This window comes from Ciona robusta, chromosome 3 (genome assembly GCF_009617815.1).
Source record: "Ciona robusta chromosome 3, ASM961781v2".
NCBI classification, from domain to species: domain Eukaryota; kingdom Metazoa; phylum Chordata; class Ascidiacea; order Phlebobranchia; family Cionidae; genus Ciona; species Ciona robusta.
In genome coordinates, this window is record NC_143237.1 from 8820527 (window position 1) to 8837753 (window position 17227).

At 34.7% G+C, this 17227-nt stretch overlaps 4 protein-coding genes across 4 annotated transcripts; 1 reads left to right on the forward strand and 3 right to left on the reverse strand.

The window, feature by feature from the left end:
* Nucleotides 1–215: 215 nt before the first annotated feature.
* Nucleotides 216–4017, reverse strand: LOC149738974 (tubulin alpha chain, testis-specific-like). The gene is made up of 8 exons (XM_089875620.1): nucleotides 3859–4017; nucleotides 2453–2675; nucleotides 2261–2365; nucleotides 1975–2171; nucleotides 1624–1855; nucleotides 1108–1373; nucleotides 812–1005; nucleotides 216–562 (listed from the first exon to the last, which is right to left on the reverse strand). The coding sequence occupies exons 1-8, from the start codon at nucleotides 3859–3861 to the stop codon at nucleotides 430–432; spliced, it is 1353 nt and encodes a 450-aa protein (XP_089731746.1). The 5' UTR covers nucleotides 3862–4017; the 3' UTR covers nucleotides 216–429.
* A 1100-nt stretch (nucleotides 4018–5117) lies between these two features.
* On the forward strand, nucleotides 5118–13310 carry LOC149738975 (centromere/kinetochore protein zw10 homolog). Its single transcript, XM_089875608.1, has 18 exons — nucleotides 5118–5304; nucleotides 5395–5529; nucleotides 5694–5873; nucleotides 6074–6227; nucleotides 7339–7467; nucleotides 7814–7956; nucleotides 8244–8337; nucleotides 8560–8681; nucleotides 8899–8974; nucleotides 9035–9147; nucleotides 9484–9644; nucleotides 10058–10141; nucleotides 10517–10588; nucleotides 10867–11036; nucleotides 11378–11514; nucleotides 11927–12094; nucleotides 12437–12615; nucleotides 12999–13310. Exons 1-18 carry the CDS (start codon nucleotides 5200–5202, stop codon nucleotides 13120–13122), a joined length of 2346 nt encoding a protein of 781 aa, XP_089731734.1. The 5' UTR covers nucleotides 5118–5199; the 3' UTR covers nucleotides 13123–13310.
* Nucleotides 13311–13331: 21 nt separating this feature from the next.
* On the reverse strand, nucleotides 13332–15396 carry LOC149738976 (uncharacterized). The gene is made up of 7 exons (XM_089875635.1): nucleotides 15136–15396; nucleotides 15030–15084; nucleotides 14788–14859; nucleotides 14478–14522; nucleotides 14349–14414; nucleotides 13953–14100; nucleotides 13332–13735 (listed from the first exon to the last, which is right to left on the reverse strand). Exons 1-7 carry the CDS (start codon nucleotides 15271–15273, stop codon nucleotides 13459–13461), a joined length of 801 nt encoding a protein of 266 aa, XP_089731761.1. The 5' UTR covers nucleotides 15274–15396; the 3' UTR covers nucleotides 13332–13458.
* A 101-nt stretch (nucleotides 15397–15497) lies between these two features.
* On the reverse strand, nucleotides 15498–17226 carry LOC149738977 (DNA/RNA-binding protein KIN17-like). The gene has a single exon (XM_089875625.1). The coding sequence runs from the start codon at nucleotides 17088–17090 to the stop codon at nucleotides 15918–15920; it is 1173 nt and encodes a 390-aa protein (XP_089731751.1). The 5' UTR covers nucleotides 17091–17226; the 3' UTR covers nucleotides 15498–15917.
* Nucleotide 17227: the final 1 nt, after the last annotated feature.

Below are 17227 nucleotides of genomic sequence, written 5' to 3' on the forward strand. Positions count from 1 at the left end.
ATTTCACCATCTTTCATCATGCCGAACAATAGCTAAACCCGCACGAATCAACGTTTAGTAATGATGCGAGCAAAATTTATGCAAGTTATCTCAGATGTGCACATTCATTAAAGCGGTGCTCTCTTGTTACTGTTTTATCGAGAAACCTCGCAGCATATTGGCCCGTAAATTAAAACCAAGTAAAAAGTAAGAAATTTCTTACTTGAAAGGCTGCCTTTTGTTATTCAGCATTGCATTTATTGTTAAAATCAAACCATCAGTTAAACAGACGATATTTAAAACACATTTAACACTTTGTGTAAATTGAAATAGACTTAAAACCGCAAAATATGTCAAGTTTGTTTAATGTTTAAGCGGGTTATATTTAAAACCGGTGTAACAGTTTAGGTGAATTGAAATTAGCATAAAATCGAAAGTCTTCTTGTTTGTTCAATATTCATCGTCTTCGTCATTCTCTTCATCGACGGAATCGATGCCGACTTCTTCATAATCTTTCTCCAGAGCAGCGAGATCCTCGCGAGCTTCGGAGAATTCTCCTTCTTCCATTCCCTCACCGACATACCTTTGTATAATAAAGACGGTATAAAAGCAGGTATAGCACTGTGCGGTAAGATAAAACACTTTAGCACAATATTCGAATTTCCCGATCGTGTTTTAAACCAAATAACAACGGTCTATGGGAGCCTTCTTTGAATGTTCTTTGTTGATTACCAAACGAGAAAATACAATAAAAACTATTATTAATACTAAAACCGACGACTCATATTAATACTAAAACCGACGACTCATATTAATACTAAAACCGACATACCAGTGAACGAATGCACGTTTGGCGTACATCAAGTCGAACTTGTGGTCCAGACGAGCCCAAGCCTCGGCAATCGCTGTTGTGTTGCTCAACATACAAACCGCACGTTGGACTTTCGCCAAGTCACCACCTGGTACAACGGTTGGTGGTTGGTAGTTGATACCAACTTTGAAACCAGTGGGACACCAATCGACGAACTGAAAAGGAGGCGAGGTTTTTAGACCAAACAAGTATAAGTGGGTGACTCGTTTTAAATTTTTTTACATATGATTTCTGGTAATACTCTTATTGTACCTCACCTGAATTGTTCGTTTGGTTTTGATTGCAGCAATAGCAGCGTTGACGTCCTTCGGGACAACATCACCGCGGTACAAAAGACAACATGCCATGTACTTTCCATGGCGTGGGTCACATTTTACCATCTGATTGGCTGGTTCGAAACACGAGTTGGTGATCTCAGAGACGGATAATTGTTCGTGGTAAGCTTTCTCAGCGGAAATGACTGGAGCATACGTGACCAATGGAAAGTGAATACGTGGGTATGGCACCAAGTTGGTTTGGAACTCTGCAATTCGAGGACAATATAAATTATTAACTAAACAGGAAAGTACTATAGTTTGGAGGTATTGTATAATGCATGTTAAGAGGTATAATTAACTAATTATCCCGATGCGAGAGATTAGAAAGCTTGTTCAAACCTTACATTAAACATGAAAACATGATGCAATCGAGTAATTAAAGGTTAAATGCTAATTGCGTGTATTAGTGACTAGCTAATGATGTTATAAACCCATTACAAAATTTAAATAGGTTACCCGTTAAATCCACGTTTAATGCGCCATCGAAACGCAGCGAAGCCGTGATGGATGAAACGATCTGGCCAATCAACCGGTTAAGGTTTGTGTAGGTGGGTCTTTCGACATCCAAATTCCTTCTGCAAATATCGTAGGTAGCTTCGTTGTCAACCATAAACGCGCAGTCCGAATGCTCCAAGGTCGTGTGCGTTGTTAGGACCGAGTTGTACGGCTCAACGACGGCGGTGGAAATCTACAAGTTACAAAAATCTCATACTATATATTGGAGTTGGAACGTAGTTTTTTGTACACACAATCATACAAACGCAGAAATAAAAAAATCCTTAGAAAATGTTAACATATTTTTTTAACCTGCGGTGCTGGGTAGATTGCAAATTCCAGCTTTGATTTCTTTCCGTAATCGACGGAAAGTCTCTCCATTAACAACGACGTAAATCCGGATCCAGTGCCACCACCAAACGAATGAAAGATCAAAAATCCCTGCAAGCCACTGCATTGATCCGAAAGCTTTCGGATGCGATCAAGGACAGTATCAACATGTTCTTTGCCTGTGATGATAATTGAATGCTTTAGATTGGTATATTGTAAATTAAATACGCATTACTTAGGGCCTGTATTAAACCTCTACTTTACTTACCGACAGTGTAGTGGCCACGGGCGTAGTTGTTTGCGGCATCTTCTTTGCCGGTGATCAACTGCTCTGGATGAAACAGTTGCCTGTACGTTCCCGTACGTATTTCGTCTACGCGAAAAATAGAGCATTTATTAATACCTCGAGTACATAATATTACACGCACACGTAGTTTTTAATTTTATTGGTATTTCTTACCAACAACAGTCGGTTCAAGATCGACAAAAACTGCTCTTGGAACATGTTTTCCGGCTCCTGTCTCACTGAAAAAGGTGTTGAACGAATCGTCACCCCCTCCAATTGTCTTGTCACTCGGCATCTGACCATCGGGTTGGATGCCGTGCTCTAAGCAATACAACTCCCAACATGCATTGCCCATCTGGACACCAGCTTGACCGACGTGGATTGAAATGCATTCTCTCTAAAAAACAGACCAAATAAATTAGAACTTAAAATATTATAGGGTGGGGGGAGACAGGACGCATTCAGCACATTATATCCAACACCAGTCTATGAGATTCGTGAAGATACAGTTTATAATTCGTTGAATGTTCTTTGTTTACTACCAAGTGGGACGAGAAAATGGAATGAAAAGGTGTCCAATCTTCCCCCACACCACTATATTGTATTTGTTTGTATATAACGTCCGATGCTTTGTTACGCCATATATACCGTGGTTTGCTTGACACACTCAATGTATTAAGTGGGCCAAGTGCAAGTACTTAAGTATATTAAATGTCAAAGCTTGTTTACGGGTGTACATCCATTTCATATATGCGCGCAACCGTACATGGCTTTATAGAACGCGATTAAGTATGACGTCATAATACAGAATTAAACAGCGGTTATGAAGCCGCTCAACTTTAGTTTTAACTTTAAGCATCACTTACTGTTGTAGTTTAACGACAAACAAAATTAAATGTCTGTTATGCACACGACGGCACACCCATATATCGTAAGTTCATGTATTTCCAGTTTAATAGAGTTTTGGTTCATGCTTGGGCTGTAGCGGAACTGCGTTCTATGGCTCATTGCGTTTCAAAGTCTGGTTTGCTTCCCGATAACATGCGACGTAGGAAACTGTTTCTATATATTTGCGGTAATACATGCGCGCGCTAAGCGGAGTTTACAATAAAAATACGCGATAAACGAGGATAACTTTGTATTTAACACGTGACATTCTAAAACCGTGTAAAGTTACCTCTATTATATATTTTATTCGGTAATTACCAATATTCGGGTACGATTAAATCGTAAATTAATTCAGCACTTGAAATTGGATATAATATTTCAAGATAATATTTACTAAACGCTAAGCGCTTTCAGTTTATATAATTTCGGTTCCCAAAGGAGACAGAATCGCTTATTTTACTGTGCTGGTGGTAAAGTTATGTATCCGCCATTAAACAAAAGAGACGTGGTCGCGTCTACACAAACAACAGCGGTTTATCAGTCTTAAGCAAACAAACTGCTCAATATAAACTTTAATGAATGAAACCAACCGATACATGCTTTATAATATTTCATTGCACAAAACGCTCAGAATTATGATAAATTTATTATAACAGTTTATAGTCTACTGTTGTATAAAAGCAAATACTTACCATCTTGAAATTAAAATCTTCGGGAACTTAAACAATATACTTGAAATAAGCAAAACTTAGAGTTCAAACAACAGCTCTCTATAGGCGGCGTACAAACTCAAAGTGAGGTCGAGCTTCGTTTCTGCTCCATTTGGCCAGGATTGCGCCATAATACTCACTCATGATTGGTCGAAATTAAAGCAGAGCGATCGCGCTTTCCCCCAGGCGCAATGCATGTGAGTAACTGGAGATTCGAATGTTTCCGCGCGCCTAAATTAACAGAATACACTAGCCCGTTTATGCTCTGATGGCAACCAGTTCGATCCGCATTGCTGCATTGGTGAAATGACATGCTGAAAGAGGGTCGTGAAAACTTAATGTGGGACCGTTTGTATCTCGCAATTCTATGATTCCTACAGCAAATAAAACGTATAAACACTTAGTTTGAATAAGACGTATGATTAACATTATCATTATTTAACATAGCATAACTTATTGGCTAATTACAACACTAGTATTCTATAATACGCAATGGGTGCATAGCGGTTTCAAAATTGTTGTTTATAAAATGTTTGGTGGGTAAAACCATCAGTATTCTGTATTACGCAATAGACATGCTGGTTTTAAATTTGTTCTTCAAAAAGGCTCTGCCATTCATAATATCTGAAATGTTCAGGCGTGACCTCATTCAGAATAAGGAGCATAGCGTCATACACAAATTGGCAATACGAAGGTTGTTACTCGGTAACTAATCTAATTAAGCTGTGGGTTGACTGGCTGAAAATGGACGCGAGCTCAGAGAGAATGCGCTTGTGACTAAAACAACACGATTTCACGTTATAACCATTGATCGCGAATGGAATTTCTTGCCGCGTTGAAGATTTCTGTCGCGGCTGTTGATAAAAATGCGTAGGATTTTCGAGCATCGTTTGTAAATTTTTCTGGAAAGAACGATTGTTGAGTACACAAGACTAAATTTGTGAAGTAGCTGTTACCTAAGTTTGATTTGTTCGAAAGAAAATTTCTCCAGATGGTTAGTTGTCTGGACCTAAAATCAAGTATGTTCATCTCGCTTTTTGTCAAGTCCTGAATCATATTCCTTCTGCTTCCCGGGTGGTTACGATAAATGGAATAAACATGATTGTATCATCAGAATTTTCAATTTACTTTACACACTTTTGTTTAAACATACATATAATAACACAAAAGCAGAGATTATACCCTAGCTAAAAAATATATTAAGCACGCCATCGTGCGGGTAAAAATACTTTTTATGTAAATTGCGCGAATTTCCAATAAAGTACTGATTTATAATTTAGTTCACACGTAACAGCATAACGGTCTTCCAGTATTTATCCAGCGATGAGTTCCCTAGTAACTGAAGCTCTGGCCAGCGCAGGAAAGTTGGCAAAAGACGATTGGAATGTGAAAATATCTAAACTAGCGGCCCGTGCATTTGATACGAAGGTATTCAGTTTTGCATTTTAAAACAGCTTGACTGTACTAAGTTTGGGGTTTAATAATTGTAGACAGTGAACTAATACTAATTAATTTTAGAGGGAGTTGAGTGAATGTATTGAGGAGGAATTTTGCAATTTTTCATCTTTACGAGAATCGTGTGAAGATACGAATGCAAAGTTGACAGAAATTCGTGATGAAGCACACAGATTGGAAAAATCACTTGAAACTATGGTTTGTGTTATATAATTGTGCTTTAGAAACAAAATATAAAAAAATAAGAAACAATCAAGACCATAATAAAACAGAACAACTGTATTATAACAGCTGTTGTTGACCTGAATGACCTCCCACACAAGGATAAATAAGTTTACATACATTCATTCATTCACTTACAGGTACAAGATCAGATTCCAGATACAACAAAAAAGTTTGACCAACTTGCAAAAGAACATTCTAAGACTGTGGAGTTAGTGCAAGTGCTTGAAAAGTTGAACTTTGCGTACTTTTACTTTAGAAATCATGAATTGGATGTAAAACACAAGAACCTTCTTCAAGCCAGCATTAAATTGGAAAAGGTGATTTTTATTTTTTATATTTTTGTAATAAAATCTGTAATTCGCAGCTAAAAGGCCTACTTTTTAAACAAACACACACTTGTTGTGGTTTTCTATATATATATATCAACAGTTTCGGTCCCTTCGTCAGTTGAAGAAATACTGGTGTATTTTAAAGCAAACATGTCTAGCTTTCTTAATTCATTATTGTTCCACATCAGGTAAAACAGTGTATTGAATCAGCAAATGGTATGAAGATGGTTGAAAGTCAAATATACAAAGCACTAAAGGTGGAATATCATCTTTGTAAAGAACAAATTCTTTACACACTTGATGAAGCTTGGAGAGATTCTGTTTTATGGGAGCTGCCAGGAGGTTGAAATGTTGTTTTTTATAATTGGAAAGCACTGGTATAATGGATTTTCGGAGTTACATTTGTTTATTCGTAGGCTGTTGTTTTAACCAACTATAGTATTGGCTATATCATAGGTGCCAAACCTGGAGTGGCAGGGTAGGCAGTTCTAGCCTAGGATATTCTGTTTGTAGAAATTACAATTATACGCTAGTATAGGTGCCCTTGTATTTGCTTATTTATTTTTACTTTATCAAAGCATTTGATAAGTTGAAAATGTTTTCAGATGTATTTCGTTGCACTATTCAATGATATAAAGCCGTGGTTCCCAACACGTGGGGCGCGACCCAAAGTTGGGTCGCCTGATAATTTTTTTGGGTCGTTTGGTTTTGTCAGTTTGTCATAGTTGCGTTTAAATTAAATGTAACTTGCCTTGATTTTTTAGCCTGCAGGTGCTTGAAAACTGTTTGGATATTTGCTTTTTAAGTAAAGTATACAAATGTTTGCAAAAAATTCTTTGTACGCGCGTAAAGCAACGCCAAAACTCACCGATAGCCAGCGAGCACAGCTATAGCTCATTAGTGATTTGATAAACATATTATTTTCTGAAAAAGTTAATGCTTTTGCAGTGCTGCTTGTTAGGAGTTAGTGGTTGGGAGTTAGGGGTTAAGAGTTAGGGCTGGATTAAGCAGGGCTTTAACTAACATAAAACACTGCGAAAACAGGATTATAACGTACTGTAACATACGTAATATATCACTATTGTGACGTAACATACCGCTAATGTGACGTAATAAAGCGTTAACCTTACACAGATCAGGCAAATTACGGTGACGAAGCATGTTTTCGCGCATTTTTTAAAGTTAATTTTAGACACGAACACCCGATTTTTTTTTCAAAAATAATTAAACAGTGGGTATCAGTAAGGTCTATAAGACATTTAGAAACCAAAATTGTCACTGACCACCAGCTAAAGGATTACCCGTTTGCAATGCAATCTTGTATGGCTTTTAAAATTTTACGACAATATGCTTGGGTCGCAAGATTTTACCGAAGTGAATTTATTTTTAAAATGGGTCGCCTTAAAAACGAGTTGGGAACCACTGATATAAAGAACAATCAATTTTGTTTCAGATAATGGTGACATGACAAGAAGTCCGAAGTTAACAATCTCTTTCAGTCAAAACCAATCATTAAGTTCTCAAGATGTAATTTATGCACTTTATGTTTGTGGAACTCTCACATACAAAGTGGAAAAGCTGGGTAAGTAATAGGAATGTGTGGAAGTTGTATAAGCTCGGGCTCGCTAAGTGTCCGGGCCCCCCACCCTTCAAATATTATTTTTCAAAAAAGTTAATTTATTTTTGTAAAATTAGGACACCTTCTCTTAAAAAATAGTAAAGAAATCATATTATTGTAGTTTAAAACCAATCTTACGTGTTTCTATTATGAGCATTATTATTTATGTCAGTCAAGGTATGATTTTATCAAACACGTTACATTTTATACGCGTTTATTTTCTAAGCACAACTTGCAGACCCCCCCCTTTTTTAATTCCTGGATACGCCCCTGCTCCTAACAGCTGTTGTTAATTTTTTTTTCTTTTCAGCAAAGCATTGCATTGAGCATATGATAAAACCTTGTATATTAAATCCTGGTTGTGATGTAAATGTGAAACAGAACTCTGGCACTGCTAGTGTGATGTTGAATAACTGTGATGGGGCTGAGGATGAAAACAGGGAAGAAAAAGAAGTTTGTATAATTTTCCTCTAAACATATGTACTGTGCACTGTGCTAAACATCAAATAAACTTGGTTGTAGCATCTTCTACAAATCTAGTTATGCTAATTGCTTTTGAAATTAAGTAAGTGTTGAAATAAATACTTACTGTTAAAAATAAACTAAAAGAATGGGCCCAACATTTGTTTTAAATGTAAAATAACTTTAGATATTACTTTATAATTTTCTATATCCACACTGTTACTAACAATTACTTAAATATTAACTGCACTGAACCATGTCGTAACTTTTTAATCCAGGTATGTAACCATGATGAAATATTTACCAACGTTCTCAAGTTCCTGCAATTCTTGTACGACAATTTGTTAAAGCTAAAACTTGAGCCTGAAAAGGGTAAGATCTATGTAGCTCTTGTTTGATTAGAAATTACATCAAAGACAGGATGCTAATATTTTGAAAAACAATGAAAAACAGAAAGCTGTTGAGTTTTAATCAAGTTGTACATAATGTATTTATAATTGACTTTAAAAACCTGTAGTTCTGTTGAATTTGCACATAAAGCATTTTTTAAAATATATTTGGCAATTTTTAAACTTTTCTCTCTTATTTTTTTAGATGCAGTTGTCATGGAAATATTTTCTTCCTTCGTTTTTAAGGAAACAATAAAGTTGATCGTTGATCAATGTTTGCCAAAGACAGTTCCAAAAACAAAGGAGGGATTGGATAATTATCATCAGGTAGTTTTAATGTCTATTTCATTAAAATATAGAAAGTTTCAGATATTGTAGAAACACTAAAAAATATTCATGTATCAGTGTTTAGATTGATTTAAAATCTTCATTTTTAGGTGACATTTTTATAAATATATATATAATATATTTATAATATTTTTTTTCAGGACATTTTTAAAAATCCTAATTTTCAAGTGACATTTTTTGTATTAATAATTTATAGGTTACAGAATGTGTGAACAAATTTGATGCTTCTTTGAGGAAAATTAAATTTCTTCCGCCTTCTGTTGAAAAATCCGGTAATTGATTCATGCAGTTTGGGGAAAAACAATGTTTCAAATATTCAAATCTATTTTTAGATCTTATTTCATATGTTGCTGATATTCACATACACTTCGCATCTCGACGAAGTATTGATATATTAGCTGAAGCAAGAAGACTGATGAAGTTGGACTTGCATGATACTGAGGAGGTATATACATATATATCAACATGCCATTCAATGTTTCGGCCTATTATATTGGTTAAAAAAAAACAATTTTGTATTGTTTTTATTTAATTTTTTATAATTCTGAATTGCGACTGTAAGGACTGTTACACATTTCTAATACAAAGCATTAGACTAAAATTAACAACCTTTGAAATGTAATAAAAATTTAATAATTTTTATTTTAAGAAATATATATTCATTTATCATATTGTAATTTCCCATCTTTACCGAAACAATTTGGTAATACCCATTTGGGTAAGTAAGCAGTTTTCAAAAATATTTAAATTGTTTTATTCACTTATAATATCATGTTCATAGATAAATGACAACGAAAGAAAAGCTGAGCTAACAGGTGATGCTTATAATAAAGTTCGCGAAGCTGTTAATATAAAGAAAGAACCGGAATTTATTGAACGAGGAAAGGAATTGTTTTGGAAACCAGAACACCCACTGTCTGATAACACCTTATGTCTTCCAAGGTTAATACACAGCATGGCTTAATGCAGTACAATTGTATATGTTTGTTTTTTCTTCATTTAAATTTACATTTCACTTAAAACTGGTATATACTTTACTACAATACATTTGTTGTATTTGCTTTCCTGGATTGCAGCTGGTATATGCTTTATTGCTTTACTGCATTTTAGTTAAAATATCCTATTTTTGCTGCTGTTGCTACGAGACATAAAAAACCCTTTACTAGAAAATAGTATTAGAAACAGCTCTTCCAATAAAATAAACTGGTGATCCTGATAATTTCTCGCCAGTGGCTGATAAAATGTTGATGCAATAAAATAACTTTTTACCGGAAGCCAATGGTGTAAAATGATGGGATAAATATGTATTGTAATATCTTCTGCACTTTTTTTAAAGTATGTCTAATTTATTTCAGATGTAGAGTAAGCAAATCTGCCAAGTCGATATTGAAACTTGCATACACTACTCTGTGTGAAGCTACTAAATCATCGGACCAAACGTAGGTTGTGTGATGTAGTTTTTACCTTCTTTTTTGTCCAGACCTCACGTTTTAACTGAAATTTAAGTCCAACGCACTTTTAATGTTAGACTTAATAGTAAATCAATATTTCACTTGTTATCTGGTGTATCTTCAAAAATCAAAGTTTTACCTATTTCTACATTTTTGTTATCTCTTTTTTTCTTATCTGTCTGAATTTTAAAAAAACATTCTATAAACTAGAATGATTAGTCATAAATAGAAGTATTTTATATTTTACTTAAAACACAAAAAAACACATTTATTTACTGTTTTAAACAGCAAGTAGAATCAAATAATTGACGTGTAAAGTATAAGTTTTTTTGCAAAATGTTCATTTGTTTCTTATGTTCACAGGGCCTTGAAACTTGTATTCACCACTGAACAGATATTTGAATTATACATGGCAGTTGTGCCTATTTATCACAAGTAAGTGAATACTTTTTTCCTTTATTTTTAATATGTACAAAGTGATACAAACAAAAACACAACCCAACAAAACAAATTTCAGAAAGCTGTTTTTGAAAATGAAAAAGCAATGGAAAAGTTATAAGTTCACGACAAAAAGCCAAAGCTATTCTTGTATTTGTTCCAATATTGCCAAATCCATTTTATTTTTTAAATTGCTTTTATTTAAACTTTTTTATTGAATTTGTTTTTTTTTAATTTTGCTTATTTGCATTTGTGTTTTTTATATAAAAACAAAGAGAGAAGTTGTCTAGTGTTCCTCACATCACTGCTGTGTTTCATAATGATTGTTGGTTCCTATCACATCATCTGCTTACTATGGGTCATCAGTTCACCAACAAACTTAAGTCAAAATTAGACGGGAAGAATCTTCTATTTGTACAACTTGTGCCAAGACTAAGGAGCATAGGTGGGATATGCTGTATAGTTTTATTCTTAACCGCTGGGCTGATGGATTGTATGTGTAATGTGTTTTAGATTGGAATTGTGTAGGCAGGCTGTAGTGTAAAAATGGAATCACTCTATCTTATATTTTTTATTGCAAATTATGTTTAAAAAGAATTATTTTGTTTAAAACATACCCAAAGCTGACTGTATTTAAAACTTGTTGAGCAAGTGTGATGCTATTTATAATTATTCAAATTTTTATTTCTCTCACAAGCTTTATTTTTTTCCACCTCAACCAATTTAGACTCATAATTTCTTTAAAACTACTTTATAATGTAACTCACCAATGTAATTTTGCATCAGGTGACGAGTTACACTTGGCTCAATTAAGAAGGCAACGAGATCAGATCATGGAAAGTTTGGCTCCGTTACGTAATTTCAACTCTGGTATGGATGCTAAACTCAGTAAATATTCAGCTGCTGAACGAACTGTTAAACAGGTACTACAATATTCTGTTTACGCAAATTCCATTTTTTACAATATTGTGTGTCATAACAAATATATGAATATTATTTTTTTTTTAAATTAAGTTATTCATTATTTTAATATAGTGAGCTTAAATTAAAATTTTTGCCACATGGCTGTCAAATTCTTAGAATTTAGTACACTCTGAATAAAAACAATTTTGCTTGAAAAAAGATCCTGAAAAAAAAAACAAAACAAAATAAATGGGTTGTTTTACTTCATATTTGTGTTTCTTTTTTTACTATTCTAGTCGTTTTAGAAATGTTTCCTGCTAAAAAAAATGTTGTGCACACTTTTTAATACCCCTATTATAATTTCTACTTATAATATATATATACTATAATATCATCTTTTCAATACCCCTACTAAATTCTGTACATACACAGACACTACACCAGTTGCAGCACCTACGTAAGGTATGGAAAGGTGTTTTCCCATCAAACATACTTCAAAGGAGCTTAGCTTTGCTTACAGACACTGCCATATCTGAAATAGTTTCAAGCATTTGCTCTATGGAGGATATTTCGTCTGATGATTCAATTCAACTTAAAATGGTAAGAAATGTTTGGTTTATTGGAATTGGTCCAGGAGTACATGTTGTCGCCTGTGCTGTAGAGTGTATCTCATGTTAAAGTCATTATCTGTAATCTGTATTTATATAATGCTTAATTGTTTTTAAAAATTATATGTAGAGTTCAAATTATTTAAAACAACGAAGAGAAAGATTTTCGCAAATGAAGCGGCAATTAATATACTTTGTTTCTTTTTATCTGTTACTTTATTTTATTTTCCTTTATTTAAAAATGAATGCTAAATTAAGTTTGCTTGCTATTATGACCATTATACATTCCACTGTTCTAATTTCACCCTTAAAAATAACCCACGTTTATGGGTAGATATGTCACTTGATGCAAGACCAGGTCCCGCTCGTATTTAAACAACAAGACGAAGACGACGAGCAACCCGCTGAGGCGGAAGACTCTGCCACACCGTGGCAACGTGAAGTTAAGAAATGGCAACGACTGAATGAGATAATATTTGTTCTTGATTCGAGCATGACCAAAATAGTTGACCGGTATATACATAGATTTAGTATTGTTTTTCGACAGACTTATACTTACAAATGTATAACTGAGAACAGTGTTTCAAAACACCTGTATTAAGCAATAGGCCTAATGTTTGGGGTACCAAGCACCCTAGTTTTAAATGTAAAAACCACTTTTACCCTGCTGTTATGTGTCAAAGTATATTACATTGTCAAATTAATCAACAAGGTGCTCTGTGTGAAAAAAATGACTATAGCTGTAAGTATATTTTAACTCATCCCAAATTTTGTTAGAAAATTAAAAAAACAAAAGACCAATGTATTGGTCATTCTTAACTTTCCAAACTAATAACTGGTAATCTTATAACATTAATGGCATTGCATTGACACTGACAACATTTAATTTTTATTAGGTGGGCTGAGGGTAAAGGACCTCTTTCCATGGCTTTTACTGTAGCTGAGATGAAAAGCCTCATACGAGCTTTGTTTCAAAACACTGAACGACGAGCGAACGCAATTTCAAAGATTCGTCTTTAGCAATCTTGTTCGTCGATGGCAATTTCTTTGTTTATTTTCTCAGATTATCTTATCATACTACAGCAGGTGCGGGTGTGGAAAAGTGTTCCATAATTTTTGACTTGCTTTTTTTTAAGGAATGTTATTGTATATGTATTGCCGCTTAACCTTTTGTTTATATAAATAAAGAAAGAATAATGATATTGCTACTTTTGGAACATTCTTAATCGTCATTTTGTTTAAATTTTATTAAAATCACAAACTTAAAATTAATTCCGTTAAAATAATTTTCGGTCGTTTTAATTATTTGCTATGAAGTCAGTTTCCGATTGCAAAGGCCGCTTTTTATTTGGTTTACTATTTTTGATACTGAATCGGCCGCTCGCACAACACGAAACCAGGAGTTCCACAAGGGCTGTCATTCCATTGATATTCTGGCCTTGGTGCAATGAAAGCACAGTCTTCCCCATGACCCGTGTAATCATAATTGAGATTGTTAGGTTCCCCACTTCTCCAGTTAGATTGGTCAGGTTGCAGTTCTTCACCATCGTCCCACACCCAACGTCCTTCTTGTACCCGGTCGGTCAAACCAAAGTAAATAACTTGAACACGGTGGAAGTAACTCCGAAGTAAACTGTGGACATGTTTTAGAGGATGAATGAATATATCTTTTTATCCTAGCAATGCGGTACACTGACAGTAATTTTAATATGGGTGTTCCAAGTGTCTTTTCCAAGGACATATACGCCAACAACAGCGTCGAGCCTCGAACCCGTATAAAATGTGAGTTTAGGAGGCAATTGTTCACCAATATACATGCAAAAGTTATTTGAAAAGAGTTAAATACTTACAAACGCGTATTCTGTTGTCGCATTCCAACTGTTGCTATTTTCGAATGGAATTGATTGATACAAATGTTTCTCGCATCGTCGTAATTAAACGCCAAATATTCTTTCGGGATTAAATATTCGTATCCGTTGTTCGGATCAAACCAACCATCTGAGGACAAAGAAGAGTACTTGAGGTTTTCATTTTGTTTTCTCACTCCATTTGCAAACCGAAGCAAACTAAGAATATTTACAGAATTATATAACCGTAGCCTAACGATTCTAAACAGCGCTGTTAATTGTTCAAAATATGATTTTGGGGTGGAATTTAGCCTATAGGTGCTAACGTTATCTTATCGTATCCCACAGCACTATATATTCACACACGTTATAGTAACATTCCAAGCAGTTTATTCTTACTTCGTAAGTGCAAACGTAGCGAACCAGGTTCTGACACCAGATACCGTTCAATTCTTGGCAATCTTCCTATAGGAAAATTCAATTGAAACTTTAGAATCGATATTTATAAACAAAAAATACAAATCTTACTTTCAATTTCAGCCATGTTGTTGTTTTCACCAACGATTATACCATCTAAAATGTATAGTAAGTGTTTAGTGTTATATAGTAGGGTGGGGAAGACAGGACACATTTAGCACATAATCTCTAAACATCCTGATCGTGTTTTAAACAATTATAACAACGGTCCATGGGAGGAGTGAGGATACGGTTTTATAATTCTTTAAATGATCCTTTTCACTACCAAATGGGACGAAACATAGAATGAAAAGGTGTTCCATCTTTCCCCAGCCTACTATATAAGTTAGAGCCGAATTAGGGTAACAGGCAGTAAAATTACTTTGTTGGTGCACCGATGTTGCAAAACGATCATCGAAGGCAGTAATCTTCATTTCCAGTGAATTTATTTCGCCTGTATTTGTCATAGAAACATATCTTTTGCAATATATAGTACTGTGGGGTACGCTGGGACATTGTTAGCATCTAAATATAATTCTGTGAATATTTTTTGTTTACTACCGAACAGGATGAAAAAAATAAAATAAAAACGTGTCCCATCTTACCCCACCCTACCATACTTACTAATAACGTCCAGCAGCCGCCTGCTTGAATGCTCATCTGTCGTCGGGACACTCAACTACACATAAAGAAACTTTAACATAAAATAAATATTTTAAATTACACTTACCATATTGATCGACGTAATAGCATTACCGCACGTAGCTGTAACATTGCACGAATCGTATGAAATATACTCTGGCCCTGAACCGTTGCACCATTTCAAAGTTAAGAAGGCAACGATTATTAATGCAATTCGTCTACTCATTTCTAATTTTCTGTTTTTGAGCTGCTGTTCAATCGCTAGCTACTGACATTTAATGCCTAAACTTGCAAAAATTTGCGTTGGTGTATGTCAATAATACTTCCCACGCACTACATAGCGTAACACAAAGTGCCCTCAGGGTAGAATTGAAACTTTCTTTACTGAGGCGCATCTCTTGTCATGTCCTGTTTAAGCCACACTGCAGTAATAAGAAACGTTTTAAGTAATTAACATTGAATTATTTTCATTTTACGGTTTATACCAGAGATTAATGGCAAATGACTTTTTATATTTTTTTAAAACAAATAATAAAAAATGCACTGAAGAATAAAAGAGATTTTATATGATGAGACTACTCTAATTATTACCAAACATGTGTTTGTATGCACACTTTTAATTGGTTCTAGACTTTCAGGGTAACACATAGTGATAGACATGCTGTGGGTGCTGATACACATTAAACTAAACTGTTTTAGTTACTCACATACACAACCTGTATCAGATGCACTATACAAGTATACATGTTTGTATTGAATTGCTCACATAACACACTTTTAAGAACTAAGTAATGGTAAATGGTACATAAAAATGTCCAAGCATTTGCATGGACTAGCCAAACATTCAGCATAAAAAAACGTTGTTTTAAATCAGGATTGGTCAAACTTTTTAGAAAAGTCTTCATATTTGACATCTTCAACAATTCTACCATTCAATGGTCCTTCAGTTATTTTAAGTGTTGCGCTGAATTTACTTGTATCTATTTTCTCCAGTGTTGCCACACAATCCCTGTAACCCCCATTTACAATAAGAACAGTTTTACCAATCGATGGAATGACAGTTTCCAAATGAGTTTGGTCAAATTTAACTTGATCTCCGCTGTCAATCATCTTCACAATGGCAGTGAACTTATCCTGTACTTCTTTTACAACAGCTTTTTTCTTAAAGTATTTATCGCCGAGTCGTTTAGTGATTATTTTCACAACTATATTTTTAGCAAGCCAGTGTTCAGTGTGTAACTTCTGCTTCTTTCTTCCCTCCTCAGCTGCAATGATTTCATCCAGTGCAGACTTTGATCTCTTGCTAGGTTTAAAGCCGGATGAGCTTGGCTGTTTCCTCTTGCCGACCAAACTGGATAAGCTGACACGAGGTGCAAGCTGTGAAGATGTGGCAGCTTTTGGCTCGGAATTCATTTGCAGATTTATTGCAATTTTTTCCTCATCATTCCGAACCAACTCAGTAAATTTTCCGGAGTCTGAATCCTTAGCAGTATCTTGTCCTCTTTTAACCATTTCTTCAATTGCTTTTGCTTGTCTTTCATCATCATCTCTCTCCCTTTGCTTTTGTTTATCAAGTTCTTTCTGTCTGGCCAGCACCAATGGGTCTCTATCAATGTATTGTATGAACCAACCCTTTTCCGTTTGATCCACTTTACAGTGTCCCTCTCTACCCAACCATTTTGTGAAGGCAGTTAACGTCACCCATTTTGTAGCGTTCATATGAATGTGTTCTTTATGGGAAATATACTCGTTATACACAATATTGTTATGAACTCTTTTAGTCCCGAAACGTGTTTTCAAAAGTTGCATAAAGTCTTTGAAAAAGGAACTTGAAAAGAAACTGTGAAAAGCTCCAGGATTTTCACCAGCAATTAACAATTGGCGCTGATGTGATTCGGACATACAATGGCATTTAAACCCGTTCTCATCTCTGCACTGTTTTTGGCACATTTGACAATACCATCGCAACTTTTGAAGTCCCTTTGATTTGATACGGTTGCCGATAGCCTTGGCAGTGAGAAATCCTGGTTTCTCTTTACCCATGTTAGAGATATTACAATGGCAGTTTAGATCCTAGAATCTAAGTTTACTGTAGTTAGAGTAGAGCAAAATTAGAAATAGGTAATTGAAAAAAACATGTACTACCGTTATTAAATAACTACACAACTAACTAACTTTAT

Excerpts from the sequence above, each read along its gene's own strand:
- LOC149738976 (XM_089875635.1), bottom strand. The coding sequence starts at position 15,273 with ATGAGTAGACGAATTGCATTAATAATCGTTGCCTTCTTAACTTTGAAA. Across the intron at positions 14,860-15,029 it reads GCGGCTGCTGGACGTTATTA|GCGAAATAAATTCACTGGAA; the intron begins GTAAGTATGGTA and ends TGACAAATACAG. Across the intron at positions 14,101-14,348 it reads GCTACGTTTGCACTTACGAA|ATGGTTGGTTTGATCCGAAC; the intron begins GTAAGAATAAAC and ends CTTTGTCCTCAG.
- LOC149738977 (XM_089875625.1), bottom strand. The coding sequence starts at position 17,090 with ATGGGTAAAGAGAAACCAGGATTTCTCACTGCCAAGGCTATCGGCAAC.
- LOC149738975 (XM_089875608.1), top strand. The coding sequence starts at position 5,200 with ATGAGTTCCCTAGTAACTGAAGCTCTGGCCAGCGCAGGAAAGTTGGCA. Across the intron at positions 9,148-9,483 it reads ACTTGCATGATACTGAGGAG|ATAAATGACAACGAAAGAAA; the intron begins GTATATACATAT and ends TCATGTTCATAG. Across the intron at positions 11,515-11,926 it reads CTGAACGAACTGTTAAACAG|ACACTACACCAGTTGCAGCA; the intron begins GTACTACAATAT and ends GTACATACACAG.
- LOC149738974 (XM_089875620.1), bottom strand. Across the intron at positions 2,366-2,452 it reads TCTTGAACCGACTGTTGTTG|ACGAAATACGTACGGGAACG; the intron begins GTAAGAAATACC and ends TTTTTCGCGTAG. Across the intron at positions 1,856-1,974 it reads CAATCTACCCAGCACCGCAG|ATTTCCACCGCCGTCGTTGA; the intron begins GTTAAAAAAATA and ends TGTAACTTGTAG.